Below are 19,596 nucleotides of genomic sequence, written 5' to 3'. Positions count from 1 at the left end.
TGGTTTAAGAAGCTGCCTGAAAATTGACTTGTTATTTGCAGGAAGTTACATTGCCACATCATTGTGTGTGTACAAGCTTGTGATGTGAGGAGATGGTAAAACTTATGTACAAGCACTTGATCCAATGTTTAATAATGTGAGATAATTTCAATATTGTCATTACATAACATTGAGTAATTGCTCCAAACATGCAATAGAAAATAATTAAATAGAAATGCATTTGACAGAGAAGACTGAGAGCTATAAAGGCTAAATATGGGTGCTAATTACATTTTCTAGACAGTGTATCCAATCACATATGTAAGATTATATTAAGTGAATTTGCAGACTTGTTAAATTAATTTGAAAGATGTTTATTTCTAGCTGAGTCTCTAAAAAAGCATGAGGTTGAAATTCCTCAGCCTGTCTGACACACCTTTATTGTAGCTCTGGCAGAAAAGCTGAAAAATAGTGTGATGCTCACATGAAGTGCAGCGACTGAAACTACAAGAACACACCCTGAAGAGTTATAAAAATTGACTTTTCTTTTAAAACAGTGGAGAATGTGTTTCAAAATGGCCACCAAAGGTCCAAAGACCTGGTTTGTTTATTCAAACTGTCTACTGTCTGGCAAGGACAAAAGAATACATTCAAAGTTAAGAGTTATCAATTGCACCCATCCTGAACCCATTGAGATGCAGTTTTGAATTGAATGGGTTCTTTTGAAACAAAGAAGGTGTGAAGTAGCCACATCCAGGGCCATTGTTGGTCACCCCATGGAAGATCTATATCTCCCAACAGAGGCAAAGATGTGTAACCATTTTTGACCTTTAAAAGTAGCTCTCTGGAGAGAGTAGGGAGACCCAGAAAGAAGCATCACTAAAAGATTATCTAGATAAGAACTGGGAGAAAATCCAACAAGCCAAGAAGGAAGTCACCCTGCTGTGAATTCTACATTTTCAGCTTTTGCAGCAGTGAATTGGAAGTGATCCCCTGTCTTCAAACTGAACTTTTAACCAACAGAGAAATCTACAAACACCTGATGCCTGCAATCAAAGAGAACTTGACCTCTGAGAGAATTTAACAGATTTACCATGAACCCCAAAATCTTACCTCACTTAAAACCACATCCCTTTTCTTTCTATCTGTCTCTTCATCTGTGGTTAAGTGAATGCATGAGCGGGTGCAGTTGTGACAGTTTTGCGATAAGGCATATTGCTCAATAAATAATTAATCTTCTGTTTTAAACCTACAAGAAAACCTGTCGCTGTCTGTTTATTTGACAAATAAAACACAAAGGGGTTAACATCCTAATAACAAAAACTCTTGCTGCGGTCAGGGAGTAGTTGAACAGTGGGATCCACCCACATCCCTCACCACATGGCTGTGACAATAGGCTAAGATCCGCACCTGCCTACATTGGAATTTCCCATGGGGCTGTGTAAGGAGCTTAGACTCTATCCCATGGGTCTGTGTAAGGGGCGTAGTATCCAAGTTATGGCACTGTGTAGGGAAAGCATAGCCTCTACCTCATGGGGCTGTGTAAGGGGCATCGCCTTCACCTGCCCCTTACAACGTCAGTGATGTACAGAGGGGACTGGTCCAGGGTTAGGAGCTCTCTATTTGGAAGTCCCCACTACTTCAACCTCTAAAAGGCTTGGTTGAACTATGATGGCCAGTGCAGAAGAGTAATATTAGTTTTTGATTCTTAGCTAACTGACTAAGTGTATTAATATGGTTTGCTAGAAACCTCAAGTTATGAAATGCATTCATTGTTTTCTAACTTTATGATTTAAATTCAAACCTCTTTCTTTGACTAGTTGGTGTTCTTGGCATGCTCCTAGCATCTGTTAGGTAATAATTCAATCTGGCAACTCTGAAGACAGTGGCTGAATGCAGGTTTTAAATTGCTGTAATATAAAAACCTTTCTCTTTGGGTACAGGTACGTGATTAGTACTTTAGAGCTCTTGGTAGCAGAGGACTACATGATTATTTATCTAAATGGAGCGACACCACGACGGAAGATGCCAAGTTTTAGCTGGATGAAAAGGTGCTATCAAATGATTGATAGAAGGCAAGTATTCTTTATTATTTGCATTACAGTCAACTTCTCCAAAACAGAGTAAGACTCTTCATCCACATCCCCAATCACAACCAACAGCGACTTCAGGAATTTAATTTCAGCATACTTTTAGTAATCAGAGCACTAAACTTAAGCCCTAAATGGAAATGATAGATGCGAAGATTAGTTGTTGTATTTCCCAATCTTATGCAATCACTTCAACCTGGAGACCAGATGAGCAGAGCTGTGGTTACCCATATAACTGATCATTATGAGCCAGAGATGCAGTCTGAGCCATATAATGGGCACAAGTTAGTTATCGCCCTTTCTTGGGCCGTAATCTCTCCATTGGTTGTGGCACAGACTATCAAGTTGCACAATTGAAAATTAGCTAATCAGTGTCCCTGTGTTGATGGAATTCAATTATGCACCCAAACTGGAGCCAAAACCTGAAAACGTATCATCCTTAGATGAAGCATTCTATCAGTGTGCAGCATTATACATTTAATATTTTTAATCTAGGACTCAGTGATCAACTGAAGGGAATCTGATTAGAAACTGCCTATTTCCTTGAATAACATTGCAGAAGTCATGGAAGAGGAAAAAATATCCTGCACCCACTTAAATTTACTTTCTCCAGTCTACTATTTCTTGCATTGTGGTATCTAATTTATTTGGAATAAGCCCAATGTTTTTGCTTCTATAACCTTATTTCATAATTATATAGATAGTAATCTAGTATTTAACATCAGAAATAGCAATGAAAAGTAATTTATTGAACTGCTGATAATTGCTATTCACTGTTCACAGGTTATATATTTGAAGGTGCAGTATCATCAGTTTTTGACTTGTTCACTGATTATTTTCTGTGATTTTTCTGAACTCGGAACCCATCTGTGTTTTTATAAACCAATGAAATAAACTGCCAGACAATGCAGATTGTGAATATAATTTATTTAAAGTAGATAATAGAAGCGACAATTTGTCAAAACTGTTAGCAAGTGGGAAAAATGCAATGTTAGGTATATGTATCATTAGGAAGTGTTACTATGTTACTGAGAGATTTATTTTTAATGCAGGTTGAGGAAGAATTTGAAATCATTTATAATTGTACATCCGTCATGGTTTATCAGGACGATTCTCGCAGTCACGCGGCCTTTCATTAGGTAGGTGTTACAGTTCTGCCAAATGACATTAAGAAATGTAGGCATATAAATGTTAACTTGTAATGGAGCTATGTAAACAGCGTAGATCTTCATTCATTTATTCATTATGGAACTATCACGCAGATTTTATTAACACTGTAAATGAAAGTGTGTAAGTACTTTTACAGAAGCAAAATGCCTCTGTGCTGTGCATTCGATGTAATTCTATGTCATCTGACATCAATCCTGTCTGCATCAGATATCCTACATTTCTGCTGGACATGGTTCAAGAGCAAGACCTGCCCATAAAATTAGAGCACAGGATTTCTGCAAGTAGCATTCCTGCGTAGTAACTCCAGCAAAAGTGTAGGACAATTGTCCTGAGAGTATTGGCGAGATGTTTTACTGCTAAAAGTTTTTGTTTACACTTTGGAAGTGAGCATCTTAAAAACTTGAATCCACCCTTTGGAAGAGGCTTTCAGTTGCAGTTCCCAAAGAGGATAACTTCTGGAATGCCATTGCACCTAGCTTATTTGGAGGAGGAGGAAGCATATGTGGAGGCCAGAGCCATTAGGCAGTGCATAAGGAGGAGATACCATTACCCATGTCGAACAATTTACTGGACCTGTACACTTCTTAAACCCTTCTGAGGAGCAATGCTTTTGAAGGCTTTGTTTTATCCAGGGAGTTGGTCAGGGAGATTTGTATCCTGCAGGAGGATGATCTTATGCCCCAATCCACAAGAAAAATAGCTCTCCTTATAATAGTGAAAAGTACCACTGCATTAAACTTATTTACCCCAAGATTATTCCATTATACTTCAAGTGAAATACTGATCATCTGTCAGTCATCAATGCTTCAGCAAGTCATAGGAATTGGCAGACAAAAAGTCCAAGCTCCATCAAATTTTACACCAGATTCAGACATGATGTGAGGAAAATCCCAGTGGTGGAGAGCATGGGTCCAGAGTAACCTGTTCCTCCAAATCAGGCTACACTTACCACATATCTTGTCTGAAATTACTCTTAAACTCTATTTTCTGAAAGTAATCTATCTAATTAGCATTTGAATTAATCAATACCTACTGCTTTCACCACCTCCCTAGAGAGCCTTTTCCATAGATTGACTATCGCTCACTGAAGTATTGAGGTCAATATGAAGCATCTCCTGACATTCGGAGATTAAACCGTAAAGAACAGGGAATATGCCCCGAACCTGTCACTTGGCCATGGCCGCTTTTATGACAGAGGGGAGCAAGACGTGTATTTGTCTCAAATAAAAACAGAAAATGTTGGAAATACTCAGCTGGTCAGGCAGCATCTGTGGGACGAAAAGCAGAGTTAACGTTTCAGGTCGGTGACCTTTCATAAGAACTGGCAAAGGTTAGAAATGTAATAGGTTTTGAGCAAGTTAAGTGGGGGTGGGGAGAAGGGAACAAAAGGGAAGGTGTGTGATAGGGCAAAGAGCAAGAGAGATTAAATGACAAAGATTTCATGGGACAAAGGCAAAGGGAGAGCTAATGGTGTGGTGAAAGTCAAAGCATAAATCCAGAGGGAATGTTAATGACAGAACAATGAACAGCTCTGTCCAAAAGCGCAAATATGAAAAACCAAGTTTAAGACAGGCACATGGTTAAAAAATAAAATAATGAAAAAGGCCAATTATGCTCTGAAATTATTGAACTCAATGTTGAGTCCAGAAGGCTGTAGAGTGCCTAATCAGAAAATGAGGTGCTGTTCCTCGAGCTTGTGTTGATATTCACTGGAATACTGCAGCAGGCCAACGATAAAAATTTGGGCATGAGAGCAGGGTGGTGAATTGAAATGACAAGCAACCGGAAGTTCGGGGGCCATATTTGTGGACTGAGCGGAAGTGTTCCACAAAGCGGTCACCCAATCTGCGTTTGGTCTCCCCAATATAGAGGAGATCGCATTGTGAGCAGCGAATACAGTATACTAAATTGAAAGAAGTACAAGTAAATCGCTGCTTCACCTGGAAGGAGCGTTTGGGGCTTTGGATGGTGAGGAGAGAGGAGGTAAAAGGGCAGGTATTACACCTTCTGTGAATGCATGGGAAGATGCCATGGGAAGGGGATGAGGTGTGGTAATGGAGGAGTGGACCAGGGTGTCACGGAGGGAACAATCCCTTTGGAATGCTCACAGGGAGGGAAAGATGCATTTGGTGGTGGCATCACGCTGGAGGTGGCAGAAATGGTGGAGGATGATCCTCGGATGTGGAGACTGGCGGGGTGGAAAGTGAGGATAAGGGAAACCCTGTCGCGGTTCTGGGAGGGAGGGAAAGGGGTGAGGGCAGAAGTGCGAGAAATGGGTCAGACACTGTTGAGGGCCCTGTCAACCACAGTAGGGAGGGAATCCTCGGTTGAGGAAAAAGGAAGAAGCACTGTTGTGGAAGGTTGCATCATCGAACAGATGTGTCGGAGACGGAGAAACTGGGAGAATGGAATGGAGCAGGAGTGCTCTTGGCATTTGTCCACCCCTCTCCCAATTGAGGTCTGTTTCTCTTCTTGCCTGTCATGATTGGCGACCTCTTACCCCCACAGCTTGCCCCAGGATTGACTTTGCCAGGGACCAGCCTCAAGGGTCCCCAGCTGTGGCCTCCTGCTGCTGGTTTTCCCACCCAGCAGCCAGTCAGGCTGCCAATTTGGCTATCATCAACATTACCTAGTCCCTTTAGAATCCTGAAAGCAGCAAAGATATCACCTCTTGACCTCCTTTCTCATGAGAAGATGCCCAATTTACAAAATCAATGTATAAGCAATAATATTTATATGAGCTTTATATAGTGTTGGTTGGGAAACAGAAGAGAAATCATAAATAGGATTCTGCTGTTAAATTCAGCAGGACCTCTACACCCTGGCCTTACTGGTTTTCTCACCCGCTACTGCACTTCCCAGAACCTTCCTGCCTCTTCATAAGCATAGGGGTATAGGGATCATTGTTTTGCAGATTCATTTTGAATCTACCTCCGCCTTCACTTCAAAGCTTCGGTTTATACTGTTTTGGACAAGGTGAAAATGCTTGCTATCATCTACATTACCTGGTCCCCCTTTAGAATCTTGAAAGCAGCAATGATATCACCTCTTCACCTCCTTTCTCATGAGAAGATGCCCAATTTACAAAATCAATGTATATGCAATAATATTTATATGAGCCAACACTATGGGCTGGATTTTATGCACCCCCCTGAGGTGGTGAGGCCCATAGAATTGCGACGGGTGTCGAGGCAAGCGGGCAGAGGGCCTGTTGCCAAGGGGTTTTCCCGGGAGCGGGATAGGCTGATGACTGCCTTCCCCTCCTTAAGTCAATTAAGGCCCTTAAGTGGCCTATTAATGGCCACTTAAGGGCCTCTTACACCCCCTCCCCCCCGCCAACACCCCCCCCCCCCCCGCCACAGCTGAGATCTTACCAGTGGCAGTGGGTGCCTCTACCAGATGGGGTGGCTGCCTTGTAAAACGAGGCACCCTCCCTGTGGGCTTGAAGGGTGGGCAATGTGTGGCCCATAGAGGATCCCCCCCATGACCCACTTTAACTCCCAGGATCCCCCCCCTCTCCACCAGACTGCACGACGACCACCCCACCTCCCCCTCGCCAGGTCTTCCAGACTGGCCCCGGCGACCCTATCTCACGTATCTGTGGTCTGGGGTTCCAGCGCTGGTTCCCAGTGGCGCTGCTGATACCGCTGAGCTGCCAGCCCTCTGATTAGCTGGCAGCTGTTGGAGGTAGGATCCTCGTCTTTAAAGGGACAGGGATTCCAGCTTGTGAAACCTAGAGGTTAAAAGACTGGAGGATCGGTCTGGGGGACGGGGGCGAAAAGGCTGAGGTGGGATTCCCCCTGCCTTTTTGGCCCAGTGCCAGGAGCCCCGCCTCCTCCATAAAAATCCAGCCTTATATTACGTTTCCTACAATGCGTGGGATTACTGATGGGACCTGTGCAACTTTTTGAGCTTCCTCGAACAGGAGTATGAACAGGATGGGCTTTACAAAATATGTAAAATTGTGATAATAATTATAAATAGTAGTAGAATTATCAGTCAGGTAAAATGTTTACATCTATATGGAAAGTGTGTCTGCCCCCTCCATCTCCTGGAAGCAAGAATGTTATAGATTGAAGGAGAATGTATAGTGACAGGCGTGTACCCAAGCTTCAGTCCATCCTGTACAATTGCTCCAGAATAGAAAACGGACCCACCTGCTCAACTACAGCCTAACAGGAAATGCTCTAAATATGTATATGCTTTTTATTTTAAGTATAGTTTTAAACATTGATTTCACATCACTATTGGCAACAATGAAAGATGGGAAAAATTCCTCAGATGGCCATCAATGACTTTGGAGAATGATGTGGAACAAACATTCAAGTTAGGAACTTGGGGTATTGACCTCCTTGCAGTAAAAGTGGACTTATTTTATAAAATGTTTGGGAAGAGGTTGCTCAGTAATGTGTTTGCCTTTATGCTTTGAAAGATATAAAACATGTTGTTTTATTTATTTTCCTCAGCTCTAAGTTCAGCAGTAAGGTAAGATACGTCAGTAGCCTGGCTGAGTTGGAGGAGCTGATTCCCATGCAGCATGTTCAGATTCCAGAGACGATAAGAAAGTGAGTAATGTATTGCACATTCAGAAGGTTGATGTATACTTTACTGACATCAGTGCTGAAGTCTTTAAAATGGCATTAAGTTTGCTACTTTTTCTTTACAATCTTTGGTAATATTTTTTAAATGTCCTATAAATATCTTTGTAATGTCTTATAATGTGTATGTCTCTTTTAAATATGCTTCTAAATCAATTTAAAAAGAATTAAGGTGCATTTGCGTATGTCCGTTACCATGATAACTGCGGCGAACTATGTATATTTTACCTTTATTAATCTTGAAAAGCATGCTGCTCTGTATTGAACCATAAGCATTATATTTACAGGAAGACCAAATCGCAGAGTGAAATTTATTCATTTCAATGCATTTCTTATTTTCTTCTCCAGTTAATTACTTTTGAATGCTTCTCAGTCATTGTTCTTTCTGCTATTCAGAGTGCTATACTCCTAAATTTAATTTTATTACATTGCAGTAGTTTCTGTTTGCCTGCTGTTATGGTTGAAAGATACAATCATGGAACTCTAACTCTTACTTAAAGCCCAACTCTATCGGCTCATTATCTTTCATGATGATGTGAGGTAGAATAAATGTAAAAACTAAGTGTACCTTGACATCCTGTATGCACTGTTCTTAGCAGGAAAAAGGTGCCCAGGCAATCTAAGTAGCTGCACATTTTGTGTATGAACTTTAGGAATAATAAAATGTCAACAGCATTATGGCTACTAGTGCAATGATTTCTTTGCACTAGATATAACAAAATCATAAACCTATACTTCATGAAAATGTGTATGACTTTGCAACACCTTTAACACCGAAGAAACCTTCCTCTTTTCCTCTTCCCGATGGACAAATGAGTCACAATCAGAAGAATTACATTATGGTAATAAAAGCAAAATACTGTGGATGCTGGAAATTTGAAATAAAAACATAAAGTGCTGGAAATACTCAGCAGGTCTGGCAGCATCCGTGGAGAGAGAGAGAAAGAAGCAGAGTTACATTACTAATTGGGTTTATTCCAATACTAAGGCTGCACTTTTTTTAAAAAATGGCAATGAAGAAACAATTTGCTAGCAGCTCTAGCACCATGGTCTGTTCATGCACTGGTTTGCTGCATGCAGTGCTAACCATAGGCATTCTCCCCGACAGATTGTATATGGCGTGTTCACAATCTCAGCCTGGCTGAATGTGGACAGATTGAGCAAAGACAAAAAGTGTCCCAGAGGAAGGGAAAAATCAAAGGATAGGAATGCTTCCATTCTTTGTCATATATTTATGAGCAGCACAGGTAGAGGTAGGAAAGCAAATTACTGCCTGTCCCATCAATCAGAGTTTGTGATGTCATGAGAAAAAAAGCAAAGAAATTAGAAAATACTTAAAACGGAAAGATAATTAGCATTTTAGTGACTTCAGCAGTGAACTGTCAATAAAGTTTGCACAGTTATTAACAGTATATGTATATCAGTATTTTGTTCTTTCCCCTTCCGGAGGTGACGATATGACCGTAGTTTGACAACATAAGGGTAAAACGCTGATATAAATGTTTAACTCACTCATCACATTTTTCTATCTAGTATTTTATTGAAGGCATTACCCTCAGTTAAAATAGTGGAGTAAAGAATTTGCTATGACTACATTAAGCATAATATCTTAATTTTTATGATCACCAGCCATAATTTCTACTCTATAATCTCAAACCATTCATGAATCATGAACATATCCTGAATATTTTTTTTCATTTATTCATGGGATCTGGGCTTTGGAGGCAAGACCAGCTTTTATTGCTATTCCCTAATTGCTCTTGAATCAATAGTGGTGAGGCACTGCAGTCCATGTGGTGAAGATCGTTCCCCAGTGTTGTTAGAAAGCAGTTCCAGGATTTTGACCCAGTGACGATGAAGGAACTGTGAATATATTTCCAAGTCAGGATGGTGTGTGACCTGGAGGGGAATCTGGACGTGTTGGTGTTCCCATGCATTTCTCCTAACTAATAGAAGTTTTGGGTTTGAGAGGTCCTGTCAAAGCAGTCTTGGCAAGTTGCCGCAGATTATCTTGTAGGTGCTACACAGTGCAGCCACGATGCACCATGATGGAGAGAGTTAATGTTTAAATTGGTGGATGCAGTGATCAAATGAACTACTTTGTCCTGGTTGGTGTCAAGCTCCTTGAGTGTTTTTGGAGCTGCACTGATTCAGGCAAGTGGAGAGTATTCCATCACACTTCTGTCTTGTGCCTCGTGGACAGGCTTTGGGGAGTTGGGAGGTGAGTCACTCTCCAAAGAATTCCCAGCATCTGACCTCTTACAGCCGCTATATTTATGTGCTTGTCCAGTTAAGATTCTGGTCAATGGTGACCCCCCAGGTTGTTATTGATGGGGGATTCAATGATGATAATGCTGTTGAATGTCGAGAAGTGGTGGTTAGACTTTCTCTTGCTGTAGATAGTCATTACATGGCATGAATGCCGTGTTGTAGCTGTACTGGAACAACTTGGCTAGAGGCATGGCTAGTTCTGAAGTACAAGTCCTCAGCGCTGCAGCTGGGATGTTGTCAGGGCACCTATCCTTTGCTGTATCCAATGTGCTCAACCGTTTCTTGACATCACGTGGAGTAAATTAAATTGGCTGAAGACTGGCTTCTGTGATGGTTGGGACTTCAGGAGGCGGCTCAGTTAGATTATCCTCTTGACACTTATGGCTGAAGCTTATTGCTAATGATTCAGCCTTGCCTTTTGCACTCTCATGCTGCACTCTGCCATCATTAAGGATGTTGGGCGTTCAAGAAGCCGCCTCATTCTGTTGTTTAATTGTCCACCACTATTTACAGGTGGACATGGCAGGACTGTTGAACTTTGATATGGTCCATAGTGTGCAGTCGCCTAGCTCTGTCTGTAGCATGCTGCTTCCGCTGTTTAGCATGCATGTAGTCCTGTGCTGTAGCTTCACCAGGGTGGCAGTTCATTTTCAGGTCAAACATGGGCAAGGAAACCTCCTGCTGATGAATACCTATTTCCGTCACTCAGCTAATGAATCAGTACTACTTCATGTTGAACACTACTTGCATGAAGCACTGAGGGCAGCAAGGGCACAGAATGCATTCCAGGTGGGGAACTTCAATATCCTTTACCAAGAATGGTTCGGTAGCACTGCAACTGATTGAGCTGGCTAAGTCCTGAAGGACGAAGCTGCCAGATTGGACCTGCGGAAGATGGTGAGAGAACCAACATGAGGGGAAAAACCTACTTGACCTCGTCCTCAACGATCTACCTACCGCAAATGCATATGTCCATGATATTATTGGTAGGAGTGACCACCACACAGTCCTTGTGGATACAAAGTCCCGTCTTCACAGTGAGGACACGCTCCATTGTGTTGTGTGGCATTACCACCATGATAAATGGGTTAGATTCAGAACAGATCTAGCAGCTCAAAACCAAACATCCATGAGGTGCTATGGGCCATCAGAAGCAGCAGAATTGTATTCCACCACAATCTGTTACTGCATGGCTTCTACTATTACCATGAAATAATCAAGAGTGCCAAGCCTGCTATACTCTCAGCACTCCATGAACTGCTTTGCCTGTGCTGGGATGAGGGTGCAGTACCACAGGACATGCGTGATGCCAATATCATCACCCTCTATAAGAACAAGGGTGACCGCGGTGACTGCAACAACTACTGTGGAATCTCCCTGCTCAGCATAGTGGGGAAAGTCTTCGCTCGAGTCATTTTAAACAGGCTCCAGAAGCTGGCTGAGCTTGTCTACCCTGAGGCACAGTGCGGCTTTCGAGCAGAGAGATCCACCATTGACATGCAGTTCTCCCTTCGCCAGCTACAGGAGAAATGCCATGAACAACAGATGCCCCTCTACGTTGCTTTCGTAGATCTCACCAAAGCCTTTGACCTCATCAGCAGACGTGGTCTCTTCAGACTACTAGCAAAAATCGGATGTCCACCAAAGCTACTAAGTATCATCACCTCATTCCATGACAATATGAAAGGCACAATTCAGCATAGCGGTGCCTCATCAGACTCCTTTCCTATCCTGAGTGGCGTGAAACAGGGCTGTGTTCTCGCACCTACACTGTTTGGGATCATCATCTGCCTGTTGCTCTCACATGCGTTTAAGTCTTCAGAAGAAGGAATTTTCCTCCACACAAGATCAGGTGGCAAGTTGTTCAACCTTGCCCGTCTAAGAGTGAAGACCAAAGTACGGAAGGTCCTCATCAGGGAACTCCTCTTTGCTGACGATGCTGCATTAACATCTCACACAGAAGAGTGTCTGCAGAGACTCATCGACAGGATTGCGGCTGCCTGCAATGAATTTGGCCTAACCATCAGCCTCAAGAAAACGAACATCATGGGACAGGACATCAGAAATGCTCCATCCATCAATATCGGTGACCACGCTCTGGAAGTGGTTCAAGAGTTCACCGACCTAGGCTCAACTATCACCAGTAACCTGTCTCTAGATGCAGAAATCAACAAGCGCATGGGAAAGGCTTCCGCTGCTACGTCCAGACTGGCCAAGAGGGTGTGGGAAAATGGCGCACTGACACGGAACACAGAACTCCGAGTGTTTCAAGCCTGTGTCCTCAGTACCTTGCTCTATGGCAGCGAGGCCTGGACAACGTATGTCAGCCAAGAGCGACGTCTCAACTCATTCCATTTTCGCTGCCTTCAAAGAATCCTTGGCATCAGGTGGCAGGACCATATCTCCAACGCAGAAGTCCTCAAGGCGGCCAACATCCCCAGCAATGCACCCTACTGAACCAGTGGCACTTGAGATGGCTTGGCCATGTGAGCTGCATGGAAGATGGCAGGATCCCCAAGGACACATTGTACAGCGAGCTCGTCACTGGCATCAGACCCACCGGCCGTCCGTGTCTCCGCTTTAAAGACATCTACAAACGTGACATGAAATCCTGTGACATTGATCACAAGTCGTGGGAGTCAGTTGCCAGTGATAGCCAGAGCTGGCGGACAGCCATAAAGGCGGGGCTAAAGTGTGGTGAGTCGAAGAGACTTAGCAGTTGGCAGGAAAAAAGACAGGCGCAAGGGGAGAGCCAACGGTGTAACAGCCCCGACAACCAATTTTATCTGCAGCACCTGTGGAAGAGTCTGTCACTCTAGAATTGGCCTTTATTGCCACACCAGGCTCTGCTCCACAAACCACTGACCACCTTCAGGCGCTCACCCATTGTCTCTCGAGACAAGGAGGCCAAAGAAGATGATGAAACCAGTGGGCGATCTGGTCCTGTGAGAAGTGTAGAAAAGCATACCAGAAGCAGTACCAGGTCGCTACCTCTTCGAGAATTTCCTTGCTTTAATGATTGGAGTTGGACTCTTCATGAAACTTGTCTAGTTGGTCTCTTGCTGATGTTTCTGTACATCCTGCTCACATCACCCAATCGGTAGGAGTTTTCCTTGCCCATATTTGAGCTGATGCCATGTGACTTCATGGAAATCCAGAGTCAATGTTGAAAACATTCAAAGCCACTCCCTAGCAACTGTATAACGCTGTCCACCACCTCTGGTGGGCTGTTCTGCTGGTGGGACAGGACATTCCCAGGGATGATGATGGAGCAATCTAGGATGTTGGCTAGAGTTGTGATTCTGAGTATGACTATGTCAGGCTGCTTCTTGACTAGTCTGCAAGAAAGCTCTCCCAATTTTGGCACAAGCCCCAGATGTTAGTGAGGAGAGGCTGGATTTTCCTTCTGAGGGAGGGAATCCAAATGTCAGGACCGTTTCCGGGTACTGGCCCTGCCCTGGGCAGGTGAGGAGTAGTCACAGCGGATGATTTCTGGGAAGGTAGGCTGCTAATTAGATGGAGGGCAGGTTGGGTGGCCGATTAGAAGTCATGGGGCGGGTTTGGAAGTGGATCCCTGCAAGTGCGGGCAGCATTCAAACACACCGCGACCGGCAGCCATTATTGTGACTGTCATTTGAAAGAATGGATTCATTAGCGCTTCAGAAAAATAGGCAGAGGGCTGGCACCCAGGGCAGGGCTGCCCCTCGATTCTCCAGTGCTGATCTCAAGATCCTTCTGGAGGCAGTAAGGGAGGGGAGGGAGGTCCTCTTTCCAGAGTATGACTGGAGAATGCCACCCTGCCACATCAAGCTGGCATGGCTGAAGGTGGCAGAGACTGTCAACAAACAAAGTGTGGTACAGAGGAACGGGGTCCAGTGCTGGAAAAAGTACAGTGACCTCCTTCACTCTGCCAATGTGTGTGCAACACCATGCCCTGATAATAGTCCTCTGTGTACTCAACCTCCAGCGGGCATTCCACCTGAGGAGCATAAGGACGCATGTTGCTCCTGATCATGGGAGTCGTGTGACCAGGAGACTTACTGACCCCCAGGAAGGCTCTGAGCCATAACGCTCTTGAGTACTTTCCATCACTGATACATACAGCTTCTTGTGTATATGAGCCAGAGGCCAGCAGTGCCTTATCTCTTGCTCTTCTGTCCTTGCAGGAGAAAAGGGCTCACAATGCCAGAGAAAGCGCACTTATTAGTAGGAATGTTCCGTCTCCACATCGTGATGTCATGGAAGAGAAGATGGAGATCGCAAGGATGCCCCTGCAGGAGCAATTTGGGGAAAGAGATGGGCATACCTGGTGGAAGGGGTGAAAAGATATTGCCATTTGTAGATGAAGTGGGTGGAGTGCTCTCCTCCCCGCCCAACAGGATACCACAGACTCAGCTGCATTTGGAAGCTTCAGCATTGCAGAGGCTTCTAACCTTATCTGTTCTTGTGTCTCCCACAGGTTCTCATGTAGAGGGGAAATGCCAGAGTCCTGCAATGGCACCAGGCCACTTGCAAGAAACAGACAGCAGAGCAAGCACTGTCAATGTTATAACCACACCCTCCACCATCGCAGGTACACTCACATCGGTGGGTCCTTGTGTGCAATTAGATAAGAGTGGCACTGGGTGAAGACCACGTCACGAATGAGCAGGAGGAAGTGAGAAAGGCAGAGGCAGCTGTGGGCAGCCCCCCTAGGAGGATGAAGGACAGACAAAGTCCCACTCAACTTGGTGCAGTTGCAGGGCTTCAGGAGTAACAAGAAAGGAGGCTCTACCTAGACCAGCAGCAACAGATGTGTAACCACATGTCAGAGTTCCCTGAGGTAGTGTGGAGTCATGGGCTGAGAATGGAGGAGTCCATTCAGCTCATGTGCACCACCATGGTTCAGGGTTTTGAATGCATGAGCTGCTCCATTGAGAGAGTGGCCAACCTCACAGAGAGCCATATGAGGCAGCACTCTGGATGCAGGAACTACACACTGACATGCACAGAATGCATGCCACACTCTGTAGCATGGATTGTTCAGTGTCACTGATGGTGCAAAAATGTTTAGAGTGGATGCCAGTTGCGCTCCAACTGGTGCTCCCTTCCAACCATCCGGAGCACTAGCCTCTGGCTGAGGCAGTCCCCGAGGGTGCTGCCCCTTACAGGACGCCATCATCATCGGCTTCCTTGGCCCCTCTGACTGTAGGACCATCTATGCCACAGGACCCAGTAACTGAGGATGCCAGCGCAGCAGCCTCTGGAGTTTCCCCCACTGGCTCCTTCACGACAAGGTCGACCACAGTGTGCATCACAGCCACAAGAAGAGACAAGTGAGCAGGCTGCCTCCATCTCATCCAAGGCCACCAGAGGAGCACCGTGTAGAAGTGGTCAAGAGTGGCCACTGCATTGGGCAGAGCACTGAGTGATTCACTGGGATTTGCCACACTTGTAAATGTGCACTTTTTCACTTGTTGAACACAATGTAAACCTAGACATATGACAACAGATGTGTGAGCTTCCATTCTTTAATGGTGGTGAAGGAAAGCAAAGGTGTTTGAAGGGGGACAGTGAGCCCTCTGGGCAGATCTGCATCATTCATTGCCAGTAAGAGTGGATCTATCCAAGACTGCGTTTTCAATGGAAGTGCTCTCACAGGCAGGAGGCAGTGAGTGCCAGACCATGGCATTCTCCTGGGTTAGAAGGGCTCAGCTGAAATGTGCCTGGATCAGATAATCCTGACATTGACAACATCCAGACAAGACCCTCGAGTCCTGTGCTGGGCCCGGGCACCACCCTGGGCAGCATGGGCACTTCTGTGTTCTGCATCTTCCTCCTCCTCTTACACAGCCTGCTGTTCCTTTTCCTCTGATGAGCTGTGTCATTCCAGGGTCTCACCCTCTTCAGCGTCCACACCTCTCTGGAGGGCCATGTTATGGAGAGCACAGCAGACCACCACAATGCGCAAGACCCTTGCAGGAGTGTACTGCAGGGCACCACCCGACCAGCGTCTAAGCACTGGAACCGCATCTTCAGAAGCCTGATTCCTGCTTGATGGTGGTCCTTGTGAACAGATGGATTCGGTTGCAGCGCTTGTGATGCCCTCAGGACTGGTGTGAGGTTTAGCCAAGTTTATTATAAGATATGTGAAACAGATTGAGACAGAAGCAGTGAGCTGTTGTGTACTCTGTCTACTTTCACTTTCCCTTTGCTAGCATGTGTGGTCTACCAGCAGCCTCTAGTGTATGCAATGCACACTGCAATTACAATTTCAAAACACTACAACACTACACCTGTGTTGCTATCTCTCGGGATCACATAAAGGGGTGAGTAGCCATTTCTTCAATGGATAAACCTTGTTCCCTAGAATTCATTCATGGAGTTTGGGGGATGGAATGAAGAGCTGCAGCAATCTGGACTGCCAGAGGATCAAGGAGTCATGGCAGCTGTCAGAGAGCGAGCGCACTTGTGCAGGAAGCTCTTGCTGTCGTCAGAGACCAGCTGAACATTGAGGGAGTGGAAGCCCTTCCTATTGATGAATCTCACTGGCCAGTCACTGGGTGCCTTGATGGCCCCATGCGTGCAATCAGTGATGCCCTGCACCTGGGAGAATCTAGTGATGGAGGCAAAAACCACTGCCTTTTGTGTCTGCGAGGCCCTAACTCTCTGAAATTGAATGAACTGCCCAGCTGTAGTAAATAGGGCATCAGAGACCTGCGAGATGCAGGGTGTGCTGCCGCCTCAGAGACGCTTCCAAGGTTTACAGCTGATCCTTGGAAGAAGCCAGAGACAAAGAAGTTCAAGGCCACAGTGACTTTGATCGCTCCTTTAGGGCATGGCAAGCAGTCCTGTGAGATGTTCAGCAAAGAAGGCACAACTCTCTGTGACCATCTGCCTGGATAGCTGCATCCTCTTGCGACACTAGCTCTCTGACATGTCCAGGTAGCTCCATCTTCAACAGTATATCCTATGCTGATGATATGGCCTCCGTTGCCTTCCTTCCCTTCATCTTTCTCCTATGCCCTCCTCTGCCTCGGGCTCTGCCTCTGCTGCTAATGATGTTGGTCCTCATCACCACTGGATCCAAAATCTGAGATTTGTCAGCTGCTGCCTTCCTTGCACTCAGCTGGGCTCCCAATAATGGCTGGAAGACAAAACCCCTTCCACTTATGCCCCTGCAATGCCAGGAGGGTGATGACCCCCTGCACTGCCCAAGTGAGTAGATACCACACTCTCCGCAACCTCTACACACCCAATGGCACCCGTGTGCCAATGGATGCGTGTCCTCTCATTTATGTGACCTAAGATAATAGTGCAGCCATGACTGGCCCCCTCGCTGTGTTGCTGCCTCCATGCGTTTGGTTTGTCCCTGAAACAAGCATGCAACCCTTGCACCCCCATCAAAATTCCAAACTGCCTCTTAATGAGCTGACAATGAGCTCCTTAACTACATCAATTGGCCTAGTTCCGAAATTGGGAAGGTTTCTGGGTCTCACCTTGCCTCGCCCTGAGGAAAATGGCTGGTGACCGGAATGGCGATGGAAAACTGGCACATTGGTCAGTGGCGCTATTTTTAGCATGTGCCGGCCTCCATTCCTGCCCGATCAGAACCTAAATGTCCAGCCAGAAGACTTTGTAGGGTCAACTGGGCTGGTTGTGCCTTTGTCGTGTCAGAATTTGACGCTGAGGTTGATGCCAGCTGGTCCCTGCAATTTTATTCTTATACTTTGTTGAAGAGGTTTGGTAAACTAAATAGCTTGCTAGGCCATTTCAGAGGGCAGTTAAGGGTCAATCACATTGTTGTGTGGGTTTGGAGTCACATATAGTGTAAGGATGACAGATTTCATTTCCTAAAGGACATTAATGTACCAAATTGTTTTTTATGACAATTCGGTAGTTTCATGGTCACCATTAATGATCCTAGCTTTTTTTATTCCAGCTTTATTTATTCAACTGAATTTAAATTCCGCAGCTGCTATGTTGGGATTTGAACTTATGTTTCTGGATTATTAGTCCAGGTCTCTGAATTACTGGTCCTGTGTATAACTACTATGTTACCATTCCCTTAAAATGCTTACTCCTTCTTGCAGTTTGACTATACGGCTGCCTTCTGTGTGTTTTGTGTTTTCAGTATCTCAGATACTGTTTCTGTTAAACAACTAGTTTCTTTCAAACATTAATAGTTTTGGATACTGACCAGAATATTTACTCCAAACCATAAAATCACAACTTCCTACTTGTGCTTACTGGGCTTTAGTGGTTAACACCAGCTCCCCTGTCTGAATCTTATCCTGTCCCAAATTCTTCTCTGCTCCCTGTTTGTGTCACTAGTGTCTGGATACCAAGAAAGTTGATGTTTGAACTGCATACTGCAGTCTCTATGTTGGTTTAATTCACTACTGTGAACAAATTAATCCTGAGACTCCAGCCTCTTCCTGTCTAGTGCTCTCGGCTTTACGTTGCCCAAGGATTACAATTACTACTTTAGTTAGCCATCATTATTACCATCGTCTTGCCTCAAGATTTCTCTTGTTAAGGTTTGCTTCACAGACATCTACCATTTATCAGGAGCATACTCAATAGTCCTTGACCTCAAAATTTAGCACCATTCTATAGTCACTAAAAAATAAAATGCAGCCTCCATCAAAAGTGATCTATCTAATCAGCTGCCTTCCCAATTATTGCATAGAATTTTTATGGGAGAAAGGCGTTCCTGAGGTGTCATCTCATTGTACAATCCATTTACAACAACATTCTGATGAAGACTAAATTTTATTTGTCATTTGTATTTTACTTATCTTTCATGTGCCTATGGTATTATTGTAGACAAATTTTTAGAGATTTGTGATTATCTGCCGATTTTCATTACTCATCAGAACAGATAATGGAGATTCCACTGTTAAATATAATTACTGACTAGACTCTTGAAAGTTTAGTGCGCTGACTGGCTTTAAAGAGAATAAATAATTGAATCACTAAATAAATAAAGGATGACAGTATTCTAGTTTAGTGGAATAAATACATCCATGATTGAACCTTTTGAGTATTTGGTCAGATTTCTTTACTGGAATAAATTTAATACAAAACTGTAGTCTCTTGTAGGGAACTTCTATGAAATATTTCTTTACAGAGTTTTAAGGACTGCATTTAAAGAGCATTCCCTGTTAAATTTGTAGCCTTACTCATTTGCCAAGTACGAAACAAATTTTTAAAAAAAATTCATTCATGGGATGTGGGCATCGCTGGCCAGGCCAGCATTTATTGCCCATCCCTAATTGCCCTTGAGAAGGTGGTGGTGAGCTACCTTCTTGAACCGCTGCAGTCCATGTGGGGTAGATACACCCACAGTGCTGTTCGGAAAGGAGTTCCAGGATTTTGACCCAGCGACAGTGAAGGAACGGCGATATAGTTCCAAGTCAGGATGGTGTGTGACTTGGAGGGGAACTTGCAGGTGGTGGTGTTCCCATGCATTTGCTGCCCTTGTCCTTCTAATTGGTAGAGGTCGT

General features: G+C 44.5%; 1 protein-coding gene across 4 annotated transcripts in view; it reads left to right on the top strand.

The window, feature by feature from the left end:
* LOC137369191 (protein prune homolog 2-like) overlaps positions 1-19,596 on the top strand; it is a 558,836-nt gene that overhangs the window by 516,936 nt on the left and 22,304 nt on the right. For all 4 annotated transcript variants that reach the window (XM_068029990.1, XM_068029989.1, XM_068029992.1 and 1 more), the window contains 3 exons: positions 1,923-2,054; positions 3,122-3,208; positions 7,706-7,804. In XM_068029990.1, the coding sequence (XP_067886091.1) occupies positions 1,923-2,054; positions 3,122-3,208; positions 7,706-7,804 (318 nt within the window). The remainder of the gene's footprint in view (positions 1-1,922; positions 2,055-3,121; positions 3,209-7,705; positions 7,805-19,596) is intronic.

This window comes from Heterodontus francisci, chromosome 4, assembly GCF_036365525.1.
Source record: "Heterodontus francisci isolate sHetFra1 chromosome 4, sHetFra1.hap1, whole genome shotgun sequence".
Lineage (NCBI taxonomy): Eukaryota > Metazoa > Chordata > Chondrichthyes > Heterodontiformes > Heterodontidae > Heterodontus > Heterodontus francisci.
Note: the sequence above shows the minus strand (reverse complement) of the source record. Positions and strands in the feature narration are given on the sequence as shown.